General features: G+C 45.5%; 1 protein-coding gene across 1 annotated transcript in view; it reads left to right on the top strand.

The window, feature by feature from the left end:
• The window catches only part of CTCF (CCCTC-binding factor), a 372,938-nt gene that overhangs the window by 87,783 nt on the left and 258,568 nt on the right, over nt 1-26,587 (top strand). The window contains exons 2-3 of the mRNA XM_069217672.1: nt 4,927-5,716; nt 22,076-22,246. Of these exons, the coding sequence (XP_069073773.1) occupies nt 4,936-5,716; nt 22,076-22,246 (952 nt within the window). The 5' untranslated portion in view covers nt 4,927-4,935. The remainder of the gene's footprint in view (nt 1-4,926; nt 5,717-22,075; nt 22,247-26,587) is intronic.

Below are 26,587 nucleotides of genomic sequence, written 5' to 3'. Positions count from 1 at the left end.
GTCACTGGAATCCTTTAGGTTTCTGGAGTTCCAATTCACCACCGTGTTCTCGGACCCTGGGAGATATTCCGCTGTCACTGAGATCAATTTCTGGAGGCAGTAGTGCCAAAAGTCGTTGGCCAGTTCTGCCAGGGCTTTGGATCGGGTGCCCCCTAGTCTGTTGATATACTGTACCACTAAGGAGTTGTCCATCCTCAAGAGGACGCCTTAGGAGACTTTGTCCAGAGTCAGGGAGCGGATTGCAAATGAACCTGCTAGGAGCTCTAGACAGTTGATATGTAGGCTAAACTCCTCCTGTGTCCGTTGACCAGCCACGGAGATCTCGCCACATCGGGCTCCCCAGCCCATCTGATTCTATTAGGTCCAGTAGAGAACCGAAGATGTCTTTTGTGCCACGCTTCCATGTGGTCTATCTACTATTGAATCTCCAATCTGGCTTCTGGTGATTAAGCCACCAGCTCCGAGTACGCAAGGTCTTTCCTCAGATGAGATGCCTTTAGTCGCTGCAGGGCTCTGTAGTGCAGCAGTCCCGGAAAGATAGCCTTAATCCAAGATGACAACAGTCCAGCTAACCTCGATAGCTGTCTGAGGGAGATCCTGTCTCTTTTGATCACTTTTGAGAGTTTCTTTCTGATCTTGGAAATATTCAATTCCGGAAGTTTTAACGTGGCTGATTTGGCATAGATTAGGAACCCCAGGAAAATCATGGATTGGAGTCAGCATTGACTTATCCCTGTTGATGACAAATCTGAGGTCCTGAAGTAAGGCAGTAGTCATGTTCAGGTGGGCCAGCAACTGTGTGCAGGATTAGTCAATCAGAAGAATATGGTCGAGGTATATTATCAGTCTGATTCCTTGAGTTCTTGGCTTCATGAGGCATCAACGGGCTGATGAAAGGCCAAACAGCAGACACTGGAACTCGTAGATCTTGTCTTTGCATTGGAACCGTAAGAAGCGACTATGTGGAGGGAAGATGAGGACAGTTACATATGCATCCTTGAGATCCAGGCGAACAAGCCAATCGCCCTTCAGAAGGTGGTCGAGGTGAATGCCCTCCATTTTGAAGTGGCGATAGACTAGCCACTCGTTGAACTCCCTGAGGTTTATCATAGGGCGTAATCCTTTGCCTTACTTTTCCACGAGGAAAAGGTTGCTTCAGAAACCCCTTGGTGCAGACTGGATCGAGTTATGGCTTCCTTGGAGAGAAGTTCTTGGATCGCTGCATTGATCAGTTGTGAATCCTGTGAAGAGAACTGTATTGGGCGTGGTCTCACAATTTGAATTGGAGCGCTATAGTATTCTATGGGAAAACCCCTGACTGTCTCCATCACCCAAGGTTTGGATGTGATCCGCCTCCAATTATGTGTAAACAGTCTCATTCTCCCTCCCAGTCTTAGAAGGGAAAAAGTGATACTTCTAACCATTTTAGCCTCTTGGGGCATTAGCCCCTCCTCTGGCAGCACGGTTGGACCTGCCTCTACGGCCTCCTCGGTTGGAGAAAAAGATTCCCTGCCTTCCATTGTTCTAGCCATTGTTGCAGCAGGCTTGAGCTCTCAAGGGAGAACTGACCCCTGCCTCTTCCAGCCCCATAGAAAACCTATCCTGGAAAAATCTTCTTAATGGAAGATTGCACCATATGGAGCGCCAAAAATGTAGCCACAAACTTCCCAAGTTCTTTCATGAAGGGTTACCCAAAAAGGTTGCCTTGTGCTACTGGGCCTGCTTCAGAGATAGAGAGCTCCCCAAGCTTGGGATCAATTTTTATTTGGATAAATTGACGTCTCTGTGGCAAGGGCACAGTTGGCATTTCCAAGCAAGTAGGCCGCCCGTTGTGCCCACCCGCTACAATGTCATTTGGCAATGGAGACTCAGATTGTTTAGATGAGTCTGCCAGCTCAATTATCTTGGTTAGGGGGTCCCAACATGTCCAGGAGCTTGTCCTTGCAAGCTCGCCAGGAACGATCGATCCCTTTTTTTTTTTTTAGGATCCGCATATGATTAGCAAAGAAAGTACAACGTTTTGGGTCAATGGAGGGAGTGGCTGCCACTTCGCCCTCCAGAGCTGGTCTGAGGCACTCTCAGGGTAAGCAGGCTCTAACCTCCTCATCCAAAGGGTGACTAACTGTCTTGGCCATATATGCCGGCAACTTAGAATCTCGGACCCACTCCATAGAGCTAGGATGGTAAATGTCCGGTCAGTGTACTCTAGCACCTCCTCACCATAGCATGATGTGGTCCCAATCGGGTGCCAAGGTGTGCCCGAAATGGGGAGACCCCAGGCCGGGATAAACATTTGTGGTGGCCGTGCCACCAGGCTCTCTGAGCAACGTATCCTCCTGGCAGGGTAAACTTCTTAACGTACGCACACTCTAGCGGAAGGCTTCCCGTAACCGTTCAAAACCTTCCAGGTGCCCCACGTCACACTTTAAGGGCCTGGAAGAGGAAGAGTTAGTTGAGGCACTGGTGCCCACCCCTGTATCCCCCAGGATGCCTGGGGGGTTCACTACCTGGTCCATGAGTCTGCCCATCCTGTTTTGCAGGGGTGCCAGCTCCTTGGCAGGTGATAGGAGCCTGTCCACCCCTGCAGGGAGGTGGCATTGAGGAGGCCATTCCTGCTCTGATACCAGGCTGGGGGCATAAGAGTGGTCTTTAAAGGATTCCATAATTAATCAAATTATGATCGAGATGCCCTCACGTGCGCTGAATGTCTGTACTGCGCAATAGTAAATGAGCTGGAAAGGGACCACAGTGTGCCTAACAGGTTCGGATGTGCGGTGGAAAATTGTGCTACCTAGCGGACCTCTGAGGTACTCGGATGAAGCACTTGGGCCGCAGCCTGTCGTGCGCTGTCAGGAATGAAAAGTTAATCACAGTGAACAACAGCTGTGAACTATCCCGCATAAGGCGATAATGACATAAGGCAAACCCCCTGGCAACCCGACATGAAAAGAAATTAAGGAAGGGAGGGACTTGACTGATGGGTCAGCAGTGAAGAAAGAGGAAGGACTGCACTCGACGGACATTTATATGGACACCTGGACACTAATACGATTGGTTTATGGTTACTATGACTATGTTCTTGGACTCATGCGGGTTGTAGTGTACTTATGATGTTTTTTTACTTGAACTTTGAACATGCTGTAATAATAAAAGTGGAGAAAGGACTGCATAATCCTCGCCTCCGGTGGTCCCAACTCCCATCCTGTCCCTGTTGCTTCCCCCACATTCTCTTCCTGTGTAGTTGTCTTTGCATGACGCTGCTGTCAGAATGTTTTTTTTTTTTTTTAATTGCTTTGTTCCTATGGCCCACTCGTGCTTTCTTTGCCCTATTATTGTGCTTTAAAAAAAAAAAAAAAAAATTCCAATCTCACTCTATTTTTACCCTAACATAATTGCGCTCTCATTCTTTCTCTCAGTCTCCCCTCTTGCGTTTTTCCTTCTTCCCACTGTCATTTCCCATTTCCCTCTCTTGTACTCTATTTCTTCCATCTACCTATCTTCCTCCCACCCGCCCCGGTCTCTGCAGTCTGGACATAAAAAGCACTGTGAATCAGCCAGTGCTGGCTGCTTTAAGTTGCTTTTTAAAACCTTCCCCTTATCCACCCTTCCTCTCCAGTAAGCCACACCCACCTAATTGCCAAAATCATAAGCTCAGGGGCGAGACCTAATGGCTTTGACAATGCTCGTTAATGCTTTGTGGGAGAATGTGTATGATTTTGACATGGATCACTTGCTATCTCAAACTAGACAACTGCCTGGAGAGAGGTGGTACACCTTTGTGGTGTCCGGAAAGTATTGAGAAAGCATTTTGTGTAGCATAAATATGAAGGAGTTCTCTACCTTAACAAAGCTTGTTGGCTGCTGCAGTTCACCTGACTATTAATGTGAAAACATAAGATGAGTGTGGGAAAACCTTGTTGTGCACTAGGTATAGGTGTTGGGCAATTAAGCTGAGTAAGAGTGGATCAAAACGTCTTGGAAAAATCTAAGACTGCATGTGTTAAATATAGTAAATTATTATGTGGCAGCATGGAAGTGCATATGGTGAAAATGCATGGGAAGGAAGCGCTGAGGGTACAGTTGACTAATTAAAAAACTGCTGGCTTTATGTTTGGAAAAGGTTAACTGCTGTTTCAGAAGTGGGAGATGTATCCTTGCTCATCATGGTATTACTATATGCTACTGTCAGTGTATTTTATAAGATTGAAGTGCATGCTTGAGAATGTTTTAACCTTCTGTTCTGCTAGGGCATTGGATTACCTAGAGATCATGTAACTGTGAGAATGCCTTAAGTGTGTTGATTTAGCATTGGATGAATTCGAATATCTGAAATGAGACCTTTTTATAGGCATACAGATGCTTTTGTCCTTGCTTTAACAGAGCAAGATGCATTGTTTCCAAGAAGCTGCATTACAGAACTAAGATTGTGACCAAACATTTTTTGTAGGTCCAGCCAACATGTTTTCTTGTATTGCTGTTTTCTTGTATTGCTGTTTGTGTTATAATATGCACACCTTGGCTTTCTCAAATTAGTATTCCTAGGTTGATTTGCATAAAAATGAGCGCTTGTTTTTTTCCTGTAACATTTCCATTTCAATAAATATAGCTATTTATTTTCTTTAGGCTTGCATTGTAGTCATCTCCCAGTAGTCAGCACTGCCATTCTGCACCCAATAATGTTTCCATTTGAACATAATATAAAGTAATTTTGTGTAAGATCCTGGTCGCAATGGCAAATGAAAGAGGAAGTAGTTGTAGTGATGCTATACAAATAATTTTGAACTTGCACTGCTTATGTCTTTGTAATAAGACTGGGTCGTTTGCTCTTCTGAGTAAACAAATTGTAAATAGTATCTATCACGTATGTATCATAAGGTTCTATGTGAGAAAAACTATTTCCTTTCATATTTCTATTTTCTTTTTAAGATTGACACAATGGAGGAGGAGATGGTGGCAGCCATGATGGATGAGTCTGAATCCTTCATGAAAGGCAAAGAAAGAAAAACCTATCATCGACGCAGGGAAGGGGGGCAAGAGGATGAAGTATGTGGCATGGTACAAACTCAAATGGATGGAAATGAAGTGGCTCACGAAATCAACAGCAATGTTCAGATGGTAATGATGGAACAGCTCGATCCCACACTACTTCAGATGAAGACTGAAGTCCTGGAGGGAGGAATCCCCCAGGAAGGTGATCCCACTGTGGATGATACTCAGATCATCACATTGCAGGTTGTCAATATGGAAGAACAGCCCATAAACCTTGGAGAGCTTCAGCTTGTCCAAGTACCGATGTCGATGAATGTCTCTGATGGCACTGCCACAGTAGAAGGGCTTCATGCTGCTTTTGAACATGAAATTAATAAAGACGGCCTTCAGGATGGAGAGCCTATGATCTGTCATACCTTGCCTTTACCGGAAGGATTCCAGGTAGTGAAGGTGGGTGCAAATGGTGAAGTTGAGACTTTAGAGCAAACAGAACTTCAGCCCCAGGAAGAAAATAGCTGGCATAAGGATCCAGACTACCAACCGCCAACCAAAAAACTAAAGAGAATGAAAAAAAGCAAACTCCGTTATACAGAGGAAGGCAAAGATGTTGATGTGTCTGTGTATGACTTTGAAGAGGAACAGCAGGAAGGTTTGCTTTCTGATGTTAATGCAGAGAAAGTTGTTGGAAACATGAAACCACCTAAGCCAACGAAAATTAAAAAGAAAGGTAAATACTGATGGTGATTTTTGTCAGCAAAACATTCTTTGAAATAAATGAAAAGATACAGCTTGACATAGCAAATACTTTATTTGGTACAATGGACGATTATTTGAAGTGGCATATTTAATTCTGTGCATGCAAAAGTGTCCTCTTTTCCAGTGGGAACTGGAAGAGTAAGAGAAGTGATGGTACATTTTTGGTGGTTGGCTGTGGATAGGTGAGGTTCTCCTGAGTGGAGAGATGGAATCTAATGTCTCAGCTTCTAGGTGATGAGCCATCGATTTCTTTACATTGTTTATTGGCAGTATCTTGTCACTTTCTGAGCCAAGGAAGACTTGACAACAAGTGTGATAGTGTTTAGAAGAGATTTGTAGGAGCTGGGTAAGTCATGTGTTTGGCATGTGTGGCTGTAGGTACACATGCTGTACATACTTCTACCATCTGGTGTTGGATCCTGAAGCTTGCAAGTTGTTTTTCTTTGAAAAGTCTTTTGAGTCACTCAGTGTAGTGACTCCACTTACTGGTAATGTACAGCTCCAGTTTGAGACCGTCTTTTAGTCCTTCTTTTTCGTAAACCTCCCATACCGTCTTTTGAACATGTATTCCCCATCATCTGTGTTCCAGGACCGAATAAGCTATTTGTCAGATCGACACGCTTCAGTAGAGGCCCTTTGGGCTGCCTTTTTCTCAATTGCAACTTAACAAGAATGAAATCTTGATGGAATGGACTCCTTTCCGTTTCTGTCCCTAAGTGTCACACAAAGTTCCAGCGGACCGACCAGCACCAGGTCTCCAACCTCTGCTTGTCGCCAGAACATAGAGAGGAGGACTGCGAGGCCTGCCAGTCTTTCCGATTGAAGTATACCCAGGGAAATTAGAGAGCCCATCGTTGCAAAATGCAGCAGCAGGAAATCAAAGACACTCTTGATATTTTCGGACTCAAAGAAACCATGTCGGAACTGGAAAAAAAGTAGGAGCTTCAGGATGCCTTGGCGGCAGAGGAAGAGGCCTTCTCCATTGAGAATTCGGACACAGGTTGGCAGTCCTCAAAAAGCAACAACTTCCTCTGGCTCAACTGACTGTGAGTAAAAGCCCCTCTGCTCAGACTGAAAAATTCTCCACCAAAGAAGCAAAGGCTACTGGGCTGCCACTGCCTTCAGGTAATGTCAGGCACCGAAGAACTCATTTGGACACCCCGCCATTGAGCTTGGCTCTGAAAAACAGGGCTAAGCCTCCCTTCAGTACTGAGCTGGACACCATCAAACCAAAAGCCTCTGCATCCATCTCAGCACTGGCTGCTTCAGCACCGAAAGAATTACTGCCCGCCTCGGCACCCACAGCTTCTGCATAGAAAATCAAGAGTGCTTTGGCGCTGAAAAGACTAAAAATAACTACAGTCTTGGAGCCGACTACTTCTCCGTTATCCTACACAAAATGGAGCAACAGCTCCATGCCAGGCAATCTCTTCATAATCAGCCTCAAAAGGGGCATGTCTTAGTCAAATCTGTTGTCACCACACACTCTAAGCGGCAGCCTACTTTTAAAGAGGCTCTTGACACACCAATGCCTCCTACCAAGCACAAGAGAGTGGATACAGACTAGACTGATGTTTGCCCACCTCTGCCTACATCCCCACCATCTCTCCACTACCACCTACCCCTTCATCTCCTCCCTCTCAAGGTGACCCTCTTGACATTACACCACTCATATCATGACACTCAAGATACAGGGAATGATAATGTGCCTTTTTCCACCGACTCAGATCCTTGATCGCATTATGATACTGAGCCATACGAAGACACTGACCCTTATGTCTATCCAGTTAGACCATCCTCACTTGACAATACTACACCCTTTCAGGAATGTATTGGGATGGCAGCCACATTTCATCAGGTGCCCCTACATAAAGAACCAATGGAGGACCATTTTCTTTCAAAACCCTCAACATCTCACGGAGCCACTCAGTATCTTCCAATGCTTAAAGGCATGATGAGGCATGCAGAAGATATTTTCTAGGATCCTGCTAGGGCACGTATAATCATCCGTGTGTGTGTGTGTGTGTGTGTGTGGGGGGGGGGGGGGGGGAGGGGAGGGAGGAGTATAAGGCTTCTCCTCTGATCCATTCTTTTTTAAAGGTCAGATACCTGCATGTTGTCTAGTGGTTACTATTGGCAGAAAAAGAGGCAACTCTAAAGCAGCTCGTGATGATCCGCCTCCTGAGGAGAGCAGGCTCATTGATGCCTCGAGTAGCACGTTGCTGCTCAAGCAGCCGACCATGGGTGTATCGCCAATTCACAAGGGCTGCTTGCTAGATACGATTGTGCCCAATGGGAAGAAATGAAAGAGCTTCTACAGTACCTCCTAGACAATCATAGAAAGAGAACACAAGAATGTTAGTGAAAGACAACTCATTTCTAACAATTCTATTCACTGTGCCTTGGACTCTGAACACAGACGCTAGAGGCATGAATACTAGTGCCCTCTTATGCTGGCATGCGTGGCTGCACATTTTTTTGGTTTAGGCCAGAGGTACAGCAAACAGTACCTTTTTAGTCAGCAGGTCGATCTGGCGCTTGAACAAAATGAAGAAAGATAATGAAGTGACCAGTCCATGGATGCTCTCCAAACCTCTGCTTCACATGGTGCCTTTTTTAGGCCACAATATAAATCATCCTTTAAAGCAACTGCATAAGAGACGACATTATTCTACCCCAAAGGCCAACCCCATTCGTCTTCCCATTGAGTATTTTATAAGGGTTCCTTCAGGGGAAACCACAGAGGCCGGGTATAAAAAAAAAAAAAAACTCCCATACAGACTCTTCCACTGCCCCCAAGCAGTGACTCTCTTTATCTTCCCTCAGGTTATCAAACACTTGCAGTAGGTCGTCTTCAGCTTTTTTCATCACTGGCAAAATATCACAACATACCAATGGGTGAACATTATCTAGCATGGCTACTATCTGGAGCTCAATTCCAAACCTCCTAACATTCTCCCTCACACTCATAAACTTTTACAGGATCATATCAATTTGCTCAAACAGGAAGTGCAGGCCTTACTAGCCAAAGGAGTGGTAGATCTAGTTCCTCTGCACATCAAGGAACAGAAATACATTCAATATACTAAGACCTATTCTAGATCTCAGACCTTTAAATCACTTCATCGTATCAGAAAATGTTCACATGATCACTCTTCAAGACGTGATCCCACTGCTTCAACAAGGCAAATTTCAGCACTGAATTTAAGGGACCCCTTCAGGGTTACAGCAGCACCAAGAGTGTTCACAAAATGAATCAGTTGTTGCATCTCACTTATGCAGGCAAATAAAATCAAGTCTTCCCATACCTGGACCTCATCATAGCCAGTGTCCTCGCACAGTGTTTGAATCATACTCAAGTCACCATAGACTTGATTCATCAACCAGGTTTTGTAATCCGTTTTCAAAAATCACACCTGCATTTGCTTCAGATACAACCCTATCTAGGGCCTATTCTCAACACACAGTTGCGACTAGCCTACCCAAATGCAGCAAGGAAGAAGTTTCAGACGCAACCCTGTCATTTTCTTACCAATCACAGTAAAATGTCATGAGGCTTCTAGGTGTGATGGCCTCTTGCATTGCCATAATGCCACATTCCTGTCCTGACATGCATCCATTGCAGGAATGTGCTTCAGGATAATAGTCTCAGGCACAGGTTTGTCTAGAGGATCTAGTGTTGGTACACAGCTGCACCTATCAATCTCTGCAGCAGTGGAATAAAACCAATCTTCTGAAGCGATGGCCTTTCCTAGACCCTGTTTCACAGATTATTCTGAAAACGGGCACCCCTTAGACAGGGTGGGTTGCTCACCATGCAGGGTCTTTGAGATCATACACATCAACTATCTAGAGTTCCTAGCTGTTAAACTAGCACTCAGTGCGTTCATAATTAATCTCATCAACCAAGTAGTCCCCACACAAACAGCCAACATGACAGCCATATATTATACCATGTTTTATGTGCAGAAACTAAAAGGGGGGGTCACTCTCTACAGTTGTCTAGTCTCTCACAAACAATTTGGCACTGGGCCATTTGCACCAACACTTACCTGTTAGCGGAACACCTCCCAGGAACACAACAATTTTCCCGACCTCCTCAGCAGAATGCCGCAACAAGGATGCTGCAACAAGTCCACGCTTGTGAATTCTACCCTAAAGTTATACTTCCGTAGTACCAAAGGTGGGGTTCCTGAGCATAGACTTCTTTACAACGAAAGAAAATGTAAAAATGCCTATACTTCGCCTCCACGTTCCCACACCTCTTGTCCAAGGACAATGCTCTAGGGATGAGCTGGTCAGAGATGTTTGTCTATGTTTTTCTAGCTCTCCCTCTCTTTCCGTGTCTCATTCGAAAACTCAGGCAAACATCTCTCACGTTGATATTAGTGGCTCCCACATGAGCCACGCAGCCATGGTTCACCAATCTGCTAGAGCTATCAGTGGTTCCCCATTGGAAGCGTCCCCTCGACCCGGACCTTCTCACTGAGAAATATGGTCAAATCAGGCACCCAAATCCCAAGGATGTGAATCTTGCAATCTGACTCCTGAAATCATAGTGTTTGGATATCTAAACCTACCTCAAAAATGTATGGATATTCTTAAGGAGGCACGTAAATCTACTACTAGAGCGTGCTGTGCAGCAAAGCGGAAATGCTTTGTCTACTATTGCATGTCCAACAACTGGGACCCCTTCAAAGTGTCAGTGCAAAATATCATTTTATATTTTCTTCATTTGCAAAAAGCAAACTTAGCACACACTTCCATAAGGTTACATTTGCCATCAGTAGCTGCGTTCCTTCAAAACATACAACATTCTTCTCTTTTTAAAATCCCAGTCATTAAAGCTTTTGTGAAAGGGTTTACAAGAGTGATTTTCTCCAAGGTTACCTCAAATACTTTCTTCGCACCTTAAAGTGGTCCTCACTAGACTCCTGGGCCCACCTTTTGAACCACTACGCTCTGGTCCTTTACAATTTCTACCTTGAAAAGTGTTGTTTCTAGTTGTAATCACTTCCCTTAGATGTGTAAGTGAGCTCAAGGCAGTAATCTTGCAAGAACATTTTCTCCAAATTTATAAGGATGAAGTAGGTTTTCATTCTAATTCAAAGGTTTTACCAAAGGTGGTATCTCGATTTCCTCTCAAACTATTGAATTGCCAGTCTCACTTCTGCAACCTGAATCTGTTGCTGAAAGAGCCCTCCACACATTACATGTGAAAAGCGAGCTCATATTCTACATTGATAGAACTAAAGCATTTAGAAATGCAAAACAACTTTTTCTTGCCTTCTCTCCCCCACGAAAAGGCAATCCTATTAGTAAATCCACTATAGAAAGACGGATTTTCAAATGTATCCAAATTTGTTATGAAAATGCCCCACTACCTATTCCCCCTAGAGCTCACTGAACTCCCAAAAATGGTGCATCTGTGGCCTTTTTAGGTAACATTCACATAGCTGACATACGTAAGGCAGCTACATGAGCTACACCACAGACTGTTACTAAACATTAGTGTGTGGATGTTCTAGCACAGTAACAAGCTAAGGTAGGTCAGGCAGTGCTACGTACCCTTTTCCAAAACACTAACAACGAAAGGTTAGCCACCACTTTGGAGAGGCACTGCTTTACAGTCTATGCAGAGCATGTGTATCTACAGCCCTTCATGCCATCAAACGGACAATGTTATCCAGTTAGCATTTGTGGAATGTAGTGCTGTAGATTCACATGCTCCCACCTGCCTCTTTGGCTACTTGTGGCTTTTAGTCTTTGACAGATACTCACACGCATGGTAATTTAATTTCTAATACTTTTACTACACTCAAGTCCCACCCGCCTGCTGGTCTAACAATGGAGTTTATGCCCATGTGCATTACCAGCAAGAGGAGAAGTCTCTATAGCTCGTGACTTGAGATGTTTCGAAGAAAAAAAAAACTTGAAACCTTACACACCCAACACCCGATAGAAGTATGCAGAGTATGTGAATCTACAGCACTACGCGCCACAAACAGATGCTTACTGGGTAAGTAACATTTTCCTTTCTTTGTGTGACCTACGTCCTTTTGATAAGTTTCCGATCTGTTAAGACACAACACATACATCACAAGAATACATTTCCTAGATTAGATTGGCACTGAAAAATAATCATTTTTTAATGACGAAGTTCATATAATACTGAACACATTTTGACACTTAGCATCTGTCTTCTGCTGCGGTTTAGTATCTACATTGTTTTAGATTGAGCTTACCAGACAGCACAGCTTTCTATCTGCGAAAGGCACATTATGGGCTTACCAGAAGCATAAAGGAACTTCAGCCTCAGAACTACTTTTTTCTTTTGTCTAAAGCTCTCCATGTTGATAAGGATGTCATAATTGCACAGCTTCGCACATGACTCACAGCTTCGGAGCCACAAGAAGTTCTTACCGGCATGCTGACGTCAGTTCCCTTTTTTTCCGCTCGTTCAACGCTAATGGTTTTCTACCTGTCCGTTGTTTCTCAACTGTTTCTAGAGAACTTCTTGTAGCGCTACTATGTGTCTGCCAAAGAAATACAGCTTCAAACATCGTAGCGAATGCTGGGTCATATGTCTGTGACGGATCTGCACAAGAACTGCCTTTGGTGTTTGAGCTTGGCTCACGACATGGCAGGTTGTTTATCTTGCCAGCGCATGAATCCAAAGGCTCTAAAAGAAAGGGAGGCAAAGCTCTTTTTCTCTAAAGCAAAGAAAGAGAAAAGAGGACTTTGTAAATCAAGAACTCTGGACACTTCATCGCACAGATCGAGGTCCCACAAGGAGCAGCGTAGACGACATGAGTCACTGCGCTGTTCGTCCAGTGGTCGGTCGATATCTCTGACTTCGAGATCACAGCACCACATGACTTGGGAAGTCATTCCCACCTTGTCTTACCAACTTCAGTCTGCTGAGGCGTCACTGGTGCTGGCTTTGGTAGAGATTTTGGCATCGCCTACGAGTCCAATGGCTCATTTTTCCCAGCATCCTCCCAAGGTCAGGAGTTTGAGGGTCGGCTGGCACATCCAGCCCAGCCACCGCAAGGGAAACAAGAGTTTACCGCCTTTCCGGCTCCAGGAGTGAATCCGTCTTTATTAAAAAATGCTAGGTTTAGCATTTTTAATAGGGCAGTGGTCTCCTCTGGTGCGCCTGCTGTCCCGACGGGTCCATTTGCTTTTATGCTGGAGATGCCAGTGCCATATAAGCAGGCTTCATTTACGCCTTTTCTACCAGTACAGGGTTGTACTGGCAGAGCTCCAAGGATATCATGCCTCTACCCCAGATGACAGTGGCGCCGTTGCCGGCGTCAGATGGACCTCAAGCGCATTTGGCTCAGTCTACTCCAGCGCAGAGCATGGATCCGGCTCCTCCTCCTCCAGTCTTGCCTTCTCCTTTTGGGGCGTTGTCAACGTCAGTGAACTCTATTGACGCCACATTTGGAGTCTAGTCTAAGATGTTGAAGGAAGGCTGTAAGACTTCTGGAAAAGCAAGCAGTATGTAGAGCCCTGATACTCAAAGTACGGCCCTCCTGACCTTTACATATGTAGGAGGCTGGCCTGGTTTGTAGTGGGTACCAAGGGGTACTTACACTCTGTACCAGGTCCAGTTATCCCTTATTAGTGTAGAAGAGGTGTTTCTAGCAGCTTAGGCTGGTGGAAGGTAGCTATAGCAGAGCAGCTTAGGCTGAACTAGGAGACGAGTGAAGCTCCTACAGTACCACTAGTGTCATATGCACAATATCATAATAAAACACAATACACAGATATACTAAAAATAAAGGTACTTTATTTTTATGACAATATGCCAAAAGTATCTCAGTGAGTACCCTCAGTATGAGGATGCCAAATATACACAAGATATATGTACACAATACCAAAAATATGCAGTAATAGCAAAAGGAAGTAATGCAAGCAATGTAAAGTTACAGTAGAGTGCAATAGGAGCACATAGGTATAGGGGCAACACAAACCATATACTCCAAAAGTGGAATGCGAACCACGAATGGACCCCAAACCTATGTGAACTTGTACAGGGTCGCTGGGACTGTAAGAAAACAGTGAGGGTTAGAAAAACAGCCCACCCCAAGACTCTGAAAAGTAGGTGTAAAGTGCACCTATGTTCCCCAGAGAGCACAGAAGTCGTGATAGGGGAATTCTGCAAGGAAGACAAACACCAGCAATGCAACCAAAGTGGATTTCCGGACGAGAGTACCTGTGGAACAAGGGGACCAGGTCCAAGAGTCGTGACAAATTCGAGATTGGGCAGAGAGCAGCTGAGGGTGCAAAGGAGCTGCCAACGGATGGTAGAAGCTGTGGATTCTGCAAGAACGAAGAGGGCTAGAAACTTCCCCTTTGGAGGATGGATGCCCCGCGTCGTGAAGAAGCTTGCAGAGGTGTTCCCACGCAGAAAGACCGCGAACAAGCCTTGTAGCTGCAAGGGTCGCGGTTAGGGTTTTTGGATGCTGCTGTGTCCCAGGAGGGACCAGGATGTCGCCACTTGGATGAGGAGACAGAGGGGGCGCCCAGCAAGTTAGGGAGCCCTCACAGAAGCAGGCAGCACCCGCAGAAGTGCCGGAACAGGCACTACGAAGAGAAGTGAACCGGAGCTCACCCGAAGACACAAAAGGGAGTCCCACGACGCCGGAGGACAACTCAGGAGGTTGTGCACTGCAGGTTAGAGTGTCGGGGATCCAGGCTTGGCTGTGCACGAAGGAAATCCTGGAAGAGTGCACAGGAGCCGGAGCAGCTGCAAATCACGCGGTACCCAGCAATGCAGTCTAGCGTGGGGAGGCAAGGACTTGCCTCCACCAAACTTGGACTGAAGAGTCACTGGACTGTGAGAGTCACATGGACAGAGTTGCTGAGTTCCAGGGACCACGCTCGTCGTGCTGAGAGGGGACCCAGAGGACCGGTGATGCAGTCTTTTGTTGCCTGCTGTTGCAGGGGGAAGATTCCATCGACCCACAGATTTCTTTAGAGCTCCTAGTGCAGAGAGGAGGCAGGCTACCCCCAGAGCATGCACCACCAGGAACACAGTTGAGAAGGTGGCAGGATCAGCAATACAAGGTTGCAGTAGTCGTCTTTGCTACTTTGTTGCGGTTTTGCAGGCGTCCTGAGCAGTCAGCGGTCGATCCTTTGGCAGAAGGTGAAGAGAGAGATGCAGAGGAACTCTGATGAGCACTTGCATTCGTTATCTAAAGAATCCCCCAAAACAGAGACCCTAAATAGCCAGAAAAGGAGGTTTGGCTACCTAGGAAGGAGGATAGGCTAGCAACACAGGCAAGAGCCTATCAGGAGGAGTCTCTGACGTCACCTGCTGGCACTGGCCACTCAGAGCAGTCCAATGTGCCAGCAGCACCTCTGTTTCCAAGATGGCAGAGGTCTGGAGCACACTGGAGGAGCTCTGGGCACCTCCCCTGGGAGGTGCAGGTCAGGGGAGTGGTCACTCTCCTTTCCTTTGTCCAGTTTCGCGCCAGAGCAGGGCTGGGGAATCCCTGAACCGGTGTAGACTGGCTTATGCAGAGATGGGCACCATCTGTGCCCATCAAAGCATTTCCAGAGGCTGGGGGAGGCTACTCCTACCCAGCCCTGACACCTTTTTCCAAAGAGAGAGGGAGGGTGTAACACCCTCTCTCTGAGGAAGTCCTTTGTTCTGCCTTCCTGGGCCAAGCCTGGCTGGACCTCAGGAGGGCAGAAACCTGTTTGAGGGGTTGGCAGCAGCTGCAGTGAAACCCCGGGAAAGGTAGTTTGGCAGTACCCGGGTCTGTTCTAGAGACTCGGGGGATCATGGAATTGTCTCCCCAATGCCAGAATGTTATTGGGCTGACAATTCCATGATCTTAGACATGTTACATGGCTATGTTCGGAGTTACCATTGTGACGCTGTACATAGGTAGTGACCTATGTCCAGTGCACGCGTGTAATGGTGTCCCTGCACTCACAAAGTCAGGGGAATTTGCCCTGAACGATGTGGGGGCACCTTGGCTAGTGCCAGGGTGCTCACACACTAAGTAACTTAGCACCCAACCTTCACCAGGTGAAGGTTAGACATATAGGTGACTTATAAGTTACTTAAGTGCAGTGGTAAATGGCTGTGAAAAAACATGGACGTTATTTTACTCAGGCTGCAGTGGCAGGCCTGTGTAAGAATGGTCAGAGCTCCCTATGGCTGGCAAAAGAAATGCTGCAGCCCATAGGGATCTCCTGGAACCCCAATACCCTGGGTACCTCAGTACCATATACTAGGGAATTATAAGGGTGTTCCAGTATGCCAATGTGAATTGGTGAAATTGGTCACCGGCCTGTTAGTGACAATTTGGAAAGCAGAGAGAGCATAACCACTGAGGTTCTGGTTAGCAGAGCCTCAGTGAGACGGTTAGTCATCACACAGGAAACACATACAGGGCACACTTATGAGCACTGGGGCCCTGGCTGGCAGGGTCCCAGTGACACATACACTAAAACAACATATATACAGTGAAATATGGGGGTAACATGCCAGGCAAGATGGTACTTTCCTACAATGCGGCCTTCTGGTGTACAGCAGCACTCTGCTGCTGTTTACTAAGATAGATGCTATCAATAAAAAAGATGTTAAAGAAACAAGCTAGTGTTTATTTAAAGGATAATTTGTGTTAAAGAAAGGAAGTAACTGTTAAGTCCTGCAACACTTAACTTCAGGAGCACCTTCATTCTTAAAGCCAGCTTGAAGCGTAGTGTAAACATATGATTAAGTCTCTTTAAAATTCAAAAAGTGTATTTAATTCACATGCAGAACCTTTTCAGTTTAATACATCAGATTATATCAGCTCTTTCAGAAGTATTATTTTAAAAGTGATAGCTTTCAAACATGAATTTAGGAACATCACTTCTTCCCCCTACCCCGACTACAAAGCCAATAGTGAAATGTGGCAAGTAGGTTGTCATGTGCACCCTTCGCTTACCTGGTTTCTTATTAAAAACCTTATAGTTTTTTTAAATCAAACATAGGGGAAGGTTTTGTACATCGGACATCCTTAAGTCCTTTACATGTGATAACGAAGGGAAGAGAAATAAACCTATTGCTTAGGATCACACAATTTGGTAAGTGATTAATCCCAGGTTTTCTGGTTTCACATTGGGCAATTCAGCAGCTACATGTATATGCTTTGCTTACCCTACACCCACCCTACCATCAATGCCCTCCCCCCCCCCCCCCCCCCACCCCAACTCCCGGCCTGACCACACCCCACTGGCATCAGTGCGGCCCTCTGACACATCACAGACCACACCTTTTGGCCCCTGGGAAAATGTTTGTGAGTACCCATGATCTAGAGGAACAGCAATGGCTGGAAAAAAGGGAAAATTCCTGTGTCTTCAAATGAATAACAGGGATTAGATGCTGCTAGTGGATTTGATACATCACCTGAGTGGGAGCTTTTATCCCCTGGGGGTGAGCGTGCGTCAGAAGTGACAACCTTCCAATAGGTGATTAGGAAGGTGATAGAATTTTTAGATTTGCCTCTGCTTGCGTCTGAGCTGAAGACCAATATTCTGACACAGGTTCTGCATCCATCAGTTTCGTCTTCAGACCCCCTCCTTGCATTCAGGGATGCTTTGATGGAACCCATAGTGGAGATGTGGAAGAAACCGGTCACTGCTTTTGCGGTTTCAAAGACTGTAGGCTGGAGGTATAAAGTTGCTCCAGGTGACCCGCAATTTTTACACCCAACACCGGAAAGCTTGGTAGTACAAGCTTCTTGTTTTTCAAGATCGCCTCCCGGGTCATTCCCTACAACACCAGCAGATAGGGAGTCAAAGCGTGTGGAGCAGTCAGCAAAGAAGTACTTCTCCTCAGGAATCATGGCTTTAAAATCATTAAATGTGACGTGTGTACTGTGGAGATACATTTATGCTCTAATGGCTACGGTAAAGGAGGTGGTCCCTACATTGCCACAGGAAGTAGAGAGAAATTTTGCTGAACTGTTACAGAACAGTTGAGCAGCAGCCAAACAAGTGATTCAGTCAGGCCTCGACACTGCGGACTCAGTTGCTAGAGCCATGGGGACTTTGATTGCAACTAGGGGGCATGCTTGGCTCATAGGTTCTGGTTTTCCTTGGATATATAAGCTACATTGGTCCTGGAAAGGTTCAAAGATATTAGAGCCACTGCAAAATCTTTGGGCCTTCAGGCATCATCTGACCTTCAGACCATTCCGTAGGGTCAGAGCCTTTGGACGTGGGTCATCCTTTCGTGGGAGGCAGCAGTTCCATGTCCAGCAGCCTGCCAACCCCCTCTACAGGTCCTATTGGGGTCGTGGAAGAGATGGAATGCGTGGAGCTGCTCATCAGTCTTCCTTCTCTTCACCCTCTGGGGGTATTCAGCCAGGGAAGCAGCCCTAGTTCTCACTCCATTCAGCAGCATGTGCTGCCTGTATGTGGAAGGCTGTTACATTTTCTCCATGAGGTGGGGTTAATAACTTTGGATTCTTGGGTGTTGAGCGTAGTGAGAAAAGGTTATGACAACCCACCCACACACAGGCCACCCCCCCCCCCCCCCCCCCCCCCCCCAATCCTGCCATTCATTTTGCTTAGAAGAGCATCTCTTGTTGCTTCAACATGAGGTGTAGAGTCTTCTGTTGAAGGGTCCAGTGGAGTTGGTTCCGGAGCAAGAAACGGGTCTGGAATGTTATTCAAGGTATTTCCTGATTCACAAGTAGGATGGTCGGTTGAGGCCTATCGTGGACCTGAGGATTTTGAATTGGTTCCTCAAACAGGAAAAGTTTAAAATGCTGACCCTAGCACAGGTTTTCCTTGCATTGGACAAGGAAAACTGGATGGGGTCTATCGACTTGCAGGATGGTTATTTTCACATTCTATTCTGAAGTCGCACAGTATCTCTGGTTCGTTGTAGGATCACAACACTGTCAGTTTGCGGTCCTTCCTTTTGGTCTTACTTCCACACCTTGTGTCTTCATGAAGGTGATGGTAGTGGTGGCGGCGCATCTCGGAAGGAAAGGAATATCTGTATTCCCTTACCTGGATGATTGGCTGATCAAAGTCAAGTCCCCAGAGTTGGTGCTGCTCCATTTGTGGGTGATAAAGCCCAGGTTGAACAACTGGGTTTCAGTAAACGTGTCCAAGTCTCACCTGGCGCCCTCTCAACGTCTCCTGTTCATAGGGGCAGTACTGGACACAACATTGAATCAGGCCTACCCTCCTCCTCAGAGGATTCAGGACATTCAGGCTATGATTCCAATGTTTCAAAGTGGAGCGGCTGTTCCAGTCCTAAAGGTCCTATGTCTGCTCACTTCCTGCATTCTGTTAATCATTCATGCACATTGGCACGTGAGGGCTCTCCAGTGGTGCCTCTGCAAGCAGTGGTTTCAACACAGAGGGGATCTCGGGGAGTCGATAACTATCTCCAGAGACGCTGTAGTGGATCTGTAATGGTAAAATGTGGTGGGCAACCTCTCTCAAGGAAGGCTGCTTTGTCTTCCTGCTCTGGTGACCAGTCATATCAATTGCTTCCACTGTAGGGTGGGAAGCACATCTGGGGGATCTGGAGATCAAAGGTCTTTGGTCTCTAGTAGAACAGATGTTTCACATCTATCTGTTGGAGCTGTGGGCGATACGTGTGGCTCTTAAGGCCTTCCCCTGTCCATTTGCAGTCATTCAGCACAAGTCTTGAGAGACAGCACTACAGTGATGTGGTACATCAACAAACTGGGAGGGGTAGGGTCATACCTTCTCTGCAGAGAGGCTCGTGGTTCTGGTCCTGGGCTCAGGGCCATCGGTTTTGCATAGTAGCAAACCATTTGGCCAGAGTTTTCAACGTATATGTGGATGGTCTCAGTCTGCACTTTTTGGCCACGTGTCATCTCCACATCTTCCAGCTGTGGGGAACGCCTCAGATAGACTGCCACTCACGACAACGTACACTGCCTGTTATTCTGCAACCTCTACTATCTGATGCAGGGGGAGTTGAGGGACGCATTTCAGCTGAGCTGGAGCAAACCGCTTCATTTAAACGTTTCCTCCCATATCCTGGATTCCTCGAGTTCTCAGGAAGATTCACCAAGACCGGGCCCAAGTCATATTAATAGCCCCGGATTGGCCAAGAATGTTTGGTACACAGACCTTCACCTCTCACTGTACCCTCCGCTCCGTCTCCCTCACAGGGCAGACCTCCTCTTACAGTCACAGGGGCAGGTTCTACACTCCCACCTCCGGAGCCTGCCCCTCCATGCCTGGGGATTGAACAGGGCAATCAGTTCTTTTTCTCTCCCTCTGGAAGTGGTGGATGTTATTTTATTGGCCAAGTGACTCTCCACCAAGACTGTCTATGCCGGCAGATGGGCAAAATTTGTTAATTGGTGTGGGGAAAGACAAATTGATCCTTTAAAGGCCCATTTTTCTAAGGTTTTGTATTTGCACTTTCTTTAGCGTGCATCAAGGTTGCACGGTTGCGACAGTGAAAAGGGTATTTATCGGCACTGTTGGCTTTTATTTGTTTACCTGATCAACCCTCTTTATTTTAGTCCCATATGGTTCTTAGGTTCCTTAAGGGTTTAACATACACATTTCCTCCCACTCCGTTGGTAATGCCTCAGTGGGATTTGAATTTAGTTTTAACTTTTTTGATGGATTCACTGTTTGAACCAATGCATAGTTGCCTGTTGAGGCTTCTAGTTATTAAAATAGTTTTTCTAACAGCCATCACGTTGGCTAGGCGTGTTAGTGAGCTTCAGGCTCTAAGTATAAAACCCCCTTATACTACCTTTTATGCTAACAAGGTGGTTTTGAGAACCAGGGCTCCTTTCCTTCCTAAGGTAGTCACTGACTTCCATATAGGACAATCTATAACTCTTCCATCCTTTTACGCTCCTCCCCATCCATCAAAGGAGGAGGAAAGGCAGCATTGCTTGGATGTGAAAAAGGCCCGGAGATTCTATATTGAAATGACAAAGGACTTCTAAACTGATGATCAGCTCTTCATTGGCTATGTGGTCAAAATGAAGGGCAAAGCCATCCCAAAAAGTACTTTATCAAGGTGGGTCATTCTTTGCATAAAGGTAGGTTATTCGCTAGCAAAGAGAGTTTTTCCTGAGGGTATTAGGGCGCTTTCCACCAGGGCTAAGTCTGCCATTTTGGCTTTAGCTAGAGGTGTGCCTGTTGCTGACAATTGTAAAGCAGCAACTTGGGCTTCCCTCCCCACTTTAACAAAGCATTATTGTTTAGACTCTGAAGTGAAGAGGGATGGCCATTTTGCCCATTCTGTTTTGGAGGACTTCATGGTTTGACCCACCACTCTCCGAATGCAGGACTGCTTTGGGGTTCTGCTCATAAGGTGAGGAATCCACAGGTAGTTGTATCCATCAGAATAACTAGTTACCTTCGGTAATGCTTTTTCTGATGGATACAGTTGCTACCTGTGGATTCCTCAGTCCCACCTGCCTCCCTGTTGCCTGACTGGTCATACCAAGAGTACTATTGATGTTTATTTGAAAGATGTTATATATGTATATCTGATTTTTATATATAAAAGATACATATATTGAGTTGGCACATGTGCTTGTGATGTTGGTATTCACCTGTTCGCCTTGAAGGGCTGGTAAAAAAGTGGTGAAACTGACATCAGCACGCTGGCGAGGACTTTTTATGGCTCCGATGACTTCAGACAGAGTCGCATGCGGAGCCTTGCAGTTATGACATCATTGTCGACATGGAGAGCTAGGAAAACAATTCTGTCGAATGCTGGCTCATTGGGAGAATTCATAGGGTGAGGAATCCACAGGTAGCTACTGTAGACACCAGAAAAAGTGTTACCGACTGTAATTAACTTGTTCTTTAGGTTTGTAGTGCAGAAATTCTGCAGGGTCATGATTTGTGCTGTTGCTGAGCTAGTCTGTTATATTCCGAAACATCTTTATTCTGTACCTTCTGTATTGAACTGTGTCCCTATCCCTTAACAGGTTAATGATTTATTTATTTATTTATTTTGTTTAAGCCAAAGCCCTATGTGGCAGTTTATTCAATAACAAATTGTTCAATAATAAAACATGCTGACAGTTTTTCCTTGGATTAAGTCTCTCAGCAATCATTCTAGGACAGGTTTGGGCTGTGTTCTGTGTGAGCCCTCCATGAAACTCAGTAACAGTAGGTTGTCTCTTTAATCTACCCTGCTATTCCAGCATGTATGACTGCTAGTAAATGAGTGATGTATTAATATTAATCATTAATATGGATTTGTCCTATCTTTGTTAATAGATTTTGCAATGGACATTTTAGATGTATAGAAAGTGTAATAGAATTTTTTAAGTGTTGCAATTTTTATTTGCAGGTGTAAAAAAGACATTCCAGTGTGAGTTGTGCAGCTATACTTGTCCCAGGCGGTCTAACCTTGATCGACACATGAAAAGCCACACCGATGAAAGACCGCACAAATGTCATTTATGTGGTAGGGCTTTCAGAACAGTCACGCTCCTGCGGAATCACTTAAACACACACACAGGTAAAGTATTCATAGTAGAAATAAATATTTCATTTAATTCTAAACTTTGTTTAAAATACAACAAACCTGCTGGGACACACTGCGTCAGTTTTGAAGTGTTTTGCAATGATGTAATACTCAATAGTCACATTCAAGGGTGTGGAGTTTTTATCAAATATCTACTTGTCCAAGAGATGGGATGCTTTAGAAATCTACTCGCTTTTTAAAAAATTCTACTGTCATGTTTGTCATGCAGTGAGGTGACAAGGTTTTGCAGTATTCGTTAGATAGCAGATCTGTAATAGTACTCTTTTATGTGAGAGTATGAATTCTAGCAAAGATCGATTATACCACATTTCTAATTTTAACAGACTTGGAACATATCAGAGTTATATTTATTTATGTAAAATCTTTAATTAATTACCAGCCATATTTGTGAATGGGCTCGATTTAGTGCAGGGTTTTTATTTTGGTCACAGTGGGGCTCTTAATAAGCATCACTTTTGCTCTACCATAGTTTTTGATAGATTATTTTTCTAATCCCTATAATTTCTGAGGTGGCATATTGTTTGATCTGGCAATTTACTGTTCAACAGTCACAGGATTTTACAGATGCACTCCAGTGCGTATGTTGCTAGCTGTAAACTGTTGTGACCGGAATGTCCTGTGCATCGTATTCTGGAATGTTTCTGTGCCGTGAGTTCCTGAGTGCCTCACAGCATGCATATCTTGTATACTGTCTTTTATTATGTCCCTGGCTTCATTCTAAGCTTGTGAGCAGATCCCTAGACTATGACTATTAGAAGTCCTGGACCTGTCCAGTGATGTGGAGTGGTGCAACAAGTGTGCCCTCATTGTGGGCAGAGTACTCCGGTTTTGTCATATTTATAGCTCAAAAGGTAGTAGTTTTATTGTACCATGATATTGGAAGATTAATTGCATGGCCAGATCTTTTTAACTGAGTGTGAGGGCCACTGGTCCCTCTTGTGTATAGTTCTGCTGTTACGTGTACGACCAGAATATTGCGCTGCCAGGCTGTTTATATCTGTACACCTGTAGTGTGTGTAGCAAATGTACAGTGGTACGGTATGTGTATGAATGGCAACCCCTCTTTGTCTTGAGTGGCTGACTCACTTCCTACATTTTTGCTATCAAAAACAGATATTGTTGAACTCATCATTGATTTGAACTAATCCCTTAACACTGAATACCTCTTGATGTCAAGGCTTGAAGATTTCTTTACATTTCTCTAGTATAGTCTCCTGTGCTCCAATGTTCACTTTTATTTAGTTAGTCAGTGACACAGTAGAAAAAGGCTCTTAAACTTAAACAAGAGTCTCCTAAATTGATATTTGTGTGAAGTGTTGCCGTAGTCTTCTCTCCAGTCACAGGTTTACCTCAGCCTGTGGGCCTCTCAACAGTGTCAATTTTAATACTTCGCTTGAGGATCTACTCTCATCTACAGGAATGAAAATGTCTAAGCCGTCACCTTAGAGAAGATGCATTGATGCAAGTTACTAACACGGAGTCAATGTAATTTACACCTTATTTGTCTCCTTGGTCTTAGTCCAGTTCCTCTCCTACAGATGACATTGCCAAATTACCTCCGGCTCTGGAAAGAGGAGAGATGAAACTCAGCTTTCCACAAGATGATTCTCTAACTACACTGTAACTTTTCCACAGTTGTTTGAAGCAAGGCCTACTGCCTCTTATCCTTAGAATCTATTGATTAAAAATAACATATGTTTTTTTTAAACTCTTTATTAAACAGTTGCTCAATTGCAGTACAGCAGTATAAAAGGAACATTCAATGGATAGCAGTGGCGAGCGACAAACACAATGTACCACAGGTGCATGAATATTACCAGTCCCTTAACTAGTGACGTCCACGCAGTGTGCAGATTGCTCCCCCCACAGGAAGTATACAGACAAGTAGAATTCAATAATAGTAATCAAAACAATCCCACCTGTTTCACTTACCTCCGGTGGCTGCGTCACCCACCCCACACCTTTTCTCACATAAAAGGACAGCCTCTGCTGAGGTACTCGGTATATTTTGCTCACTGGCACCAGTCCAGGTCTGCTTCCTAGTCACCTACGCCGGGGGAAAGACAGCACCGCAGGTCAGCGCAATATTATGCTTGGCAGCTGTCACTGAGAGCACCAGCCATATTCTTTGGTGCCTGGCTCAGGCCACCTCCCCTATAATATTAATGAGGTGCCATGTGGGTTCCTGCGGGGGCTCCAGACGTGTAACCTGCGTAATGTTCCTCGTCACCCCCTCCCACTAACCTTGAATTACAGGGCATCCCCACTACACATGAAAGAAGGTCCCCTCCTGGCTGCACCGACTAAAGCATAGAGGAGTTGCCAAACTCTCCACTCGATACAAAAGTGTCATAGAGTAGTATGCTCTGTGTGATACTTTTAACTGAACCAGTCTGAAGCGTGCACCTATTGCTACTTATCCAGTATTGGATCTTTCATAAATTCACATGCTTGAATCATCCCCGTCGTCGAAGTGGGAGTCCCACGGTACATAAAATAGCAATAATTAACAAATACATTTTTTTTTGCCATAGGCTATAATTCAGCCAGCAATTGCTCACATAGCCCATCCGTGTCCTTTTGTGAAAGGACCCAAACCTGCCTGCTGTCCAATCAGGCACCAGCACCCTCTAGAACCTTCTCCAGAGAAGCTCCCTTCCTCAGATTTTCTACCGCACGTCGTGTGAAGGGAGTCTCCCTGAGCTCTGCTCAGTTTTTCTTCTACTTCAGAACTTTTTCTCTCAAAAGAGTTGAAAATATGTCGGATTCTTCTAGAAAAGGCCTTTTCCGCCCTTGCAAGACCTGTGGAAAGAAAAGGCTCCATGTGGATGACCCACATAAAGACTGCTTGTATTGTCTCTACCCACAACACCAGGTTAAGGACTGCAAGATATGTCGCACCTTCTCCACAAAGACCCTCAGAGACCGTGAGGGCAGGCTCCTGACATGGTTACAGGCTAAATCCTGTACTTCAGGTGAGGAGATTGGGTCAGAGAGGCCACACAAAAGGTCCAAATCTGAGGACCTGGGCCACACAGAAAAATCCAGGAAGAGGCATAAATCACATTATGGGAAGGGCTTACAGACTTCAGTCTCCTCTGAGTCTTCCTCTCCTCTTCAGAAGGAGAAGTCCTATCGTCTCTCTCCTTCTTCAGAGCCTTCTACTTCTGGAAAAGTGACTCTAAAAATCAGATCGACAACAACACCTTCGACGACCGTGACGGCGACGACGGTACCAACAACTACCGTCTCCACTACATCGTCGACGAGACCGTCGTCCGCGTCGACTACTTTAACATCGACAGTAAGGGATCCTATCCCCTCACTCAAGCCCCCGTCGACGAGTATAGCATAGACGACAAAAACAGTCGTTTATAACAACGTCGACGACTGCCCCGTCGACTATAACATCAGCGACACCATTGTCATCGGCGGTTTCGCCATCGACTGAGACACTGTCAAAGAAGTCATCGTCGACGAAGACACTACCGCCGACGACACTACCGTCGGCGAGACCACCACCGTCGACGAGACCACCGTCTATGGGAAAATCTGTACCGTCCACGGCTACATCAACTTTCACATCATCGACAGTACTGGTGCCTATTAGACAGATAGAGGCCACTCCTGCCTCTTCCAGGTCTCCAGATCTCCGAGCCATGGTCAGGATCACATCTCTACCCACACCGGACATTTATCCAATAGACACATCTCCAAACAAAGTGTCGACTTTAGTACCCAGTCATCTTCTTGACTGGGAGGAATCTGACGAAGGTCCATTCGGAGATGCACACAGCCCCTTGCAGCTCCATGTCAAGTACCAAGATGAGGATAAGTATGACCAATACCAACCATACTACTCATCAGGAACAATATTACCAACCACGAGAGCCTCAACATAGAGATTCTGTACAGATGCCTTCCTCCTTAATCCAGGATTTACATTTACAATCTATGCTACAGGATTATAGGAGAAGGTTCCCACTGGCAGCAGAAGATCAGCCACCAGCGCCAGTTTCTCCGGTGACACCAGTCAATGTCCCTCCAGCTACTCCAAGATTGACATCCCACTCGGTGTTAGCTGCACCCCCTAGAGACGAAGGTTCCACTTCAGGGGAAGAGGAAGAAGAGGAAGGTGAAATTTCCACTCCACAACATCCTACCGAGGAATGGGATGATTACTTGGCCCCCACTCCTTCTCCACCACCTCCTCGCCCCTCTGATTCTCCACCAGAGGACATAGGTGGTTTCCATAATCTTATGAACAGAGCCGCGGTACGCTTCCACCTTCCAACATCTGTCTCCCAGTCGGAA

This window comes from Pleurodeles waltl, chromosome 12 (genome assembly GCF_031143425.1).
Source record: "Pleurodeles waltl isolate 20211129_DDA chromosome 12, aPleWal1.hap1.20221129, whole genome shotgun sequence".
NCBI classification, from domain to species: Eukaryota; Metazoa; Chordata; class Amphibia; order Caudata; family Salamandridae; genus Pleurodeles; species Pleurodeles waltl.
The sequence above is the reverse complement of the archived record's forward strand: the minus strand, read 5'-3'. Positions and strand labels throughout refer to the sequence as shown.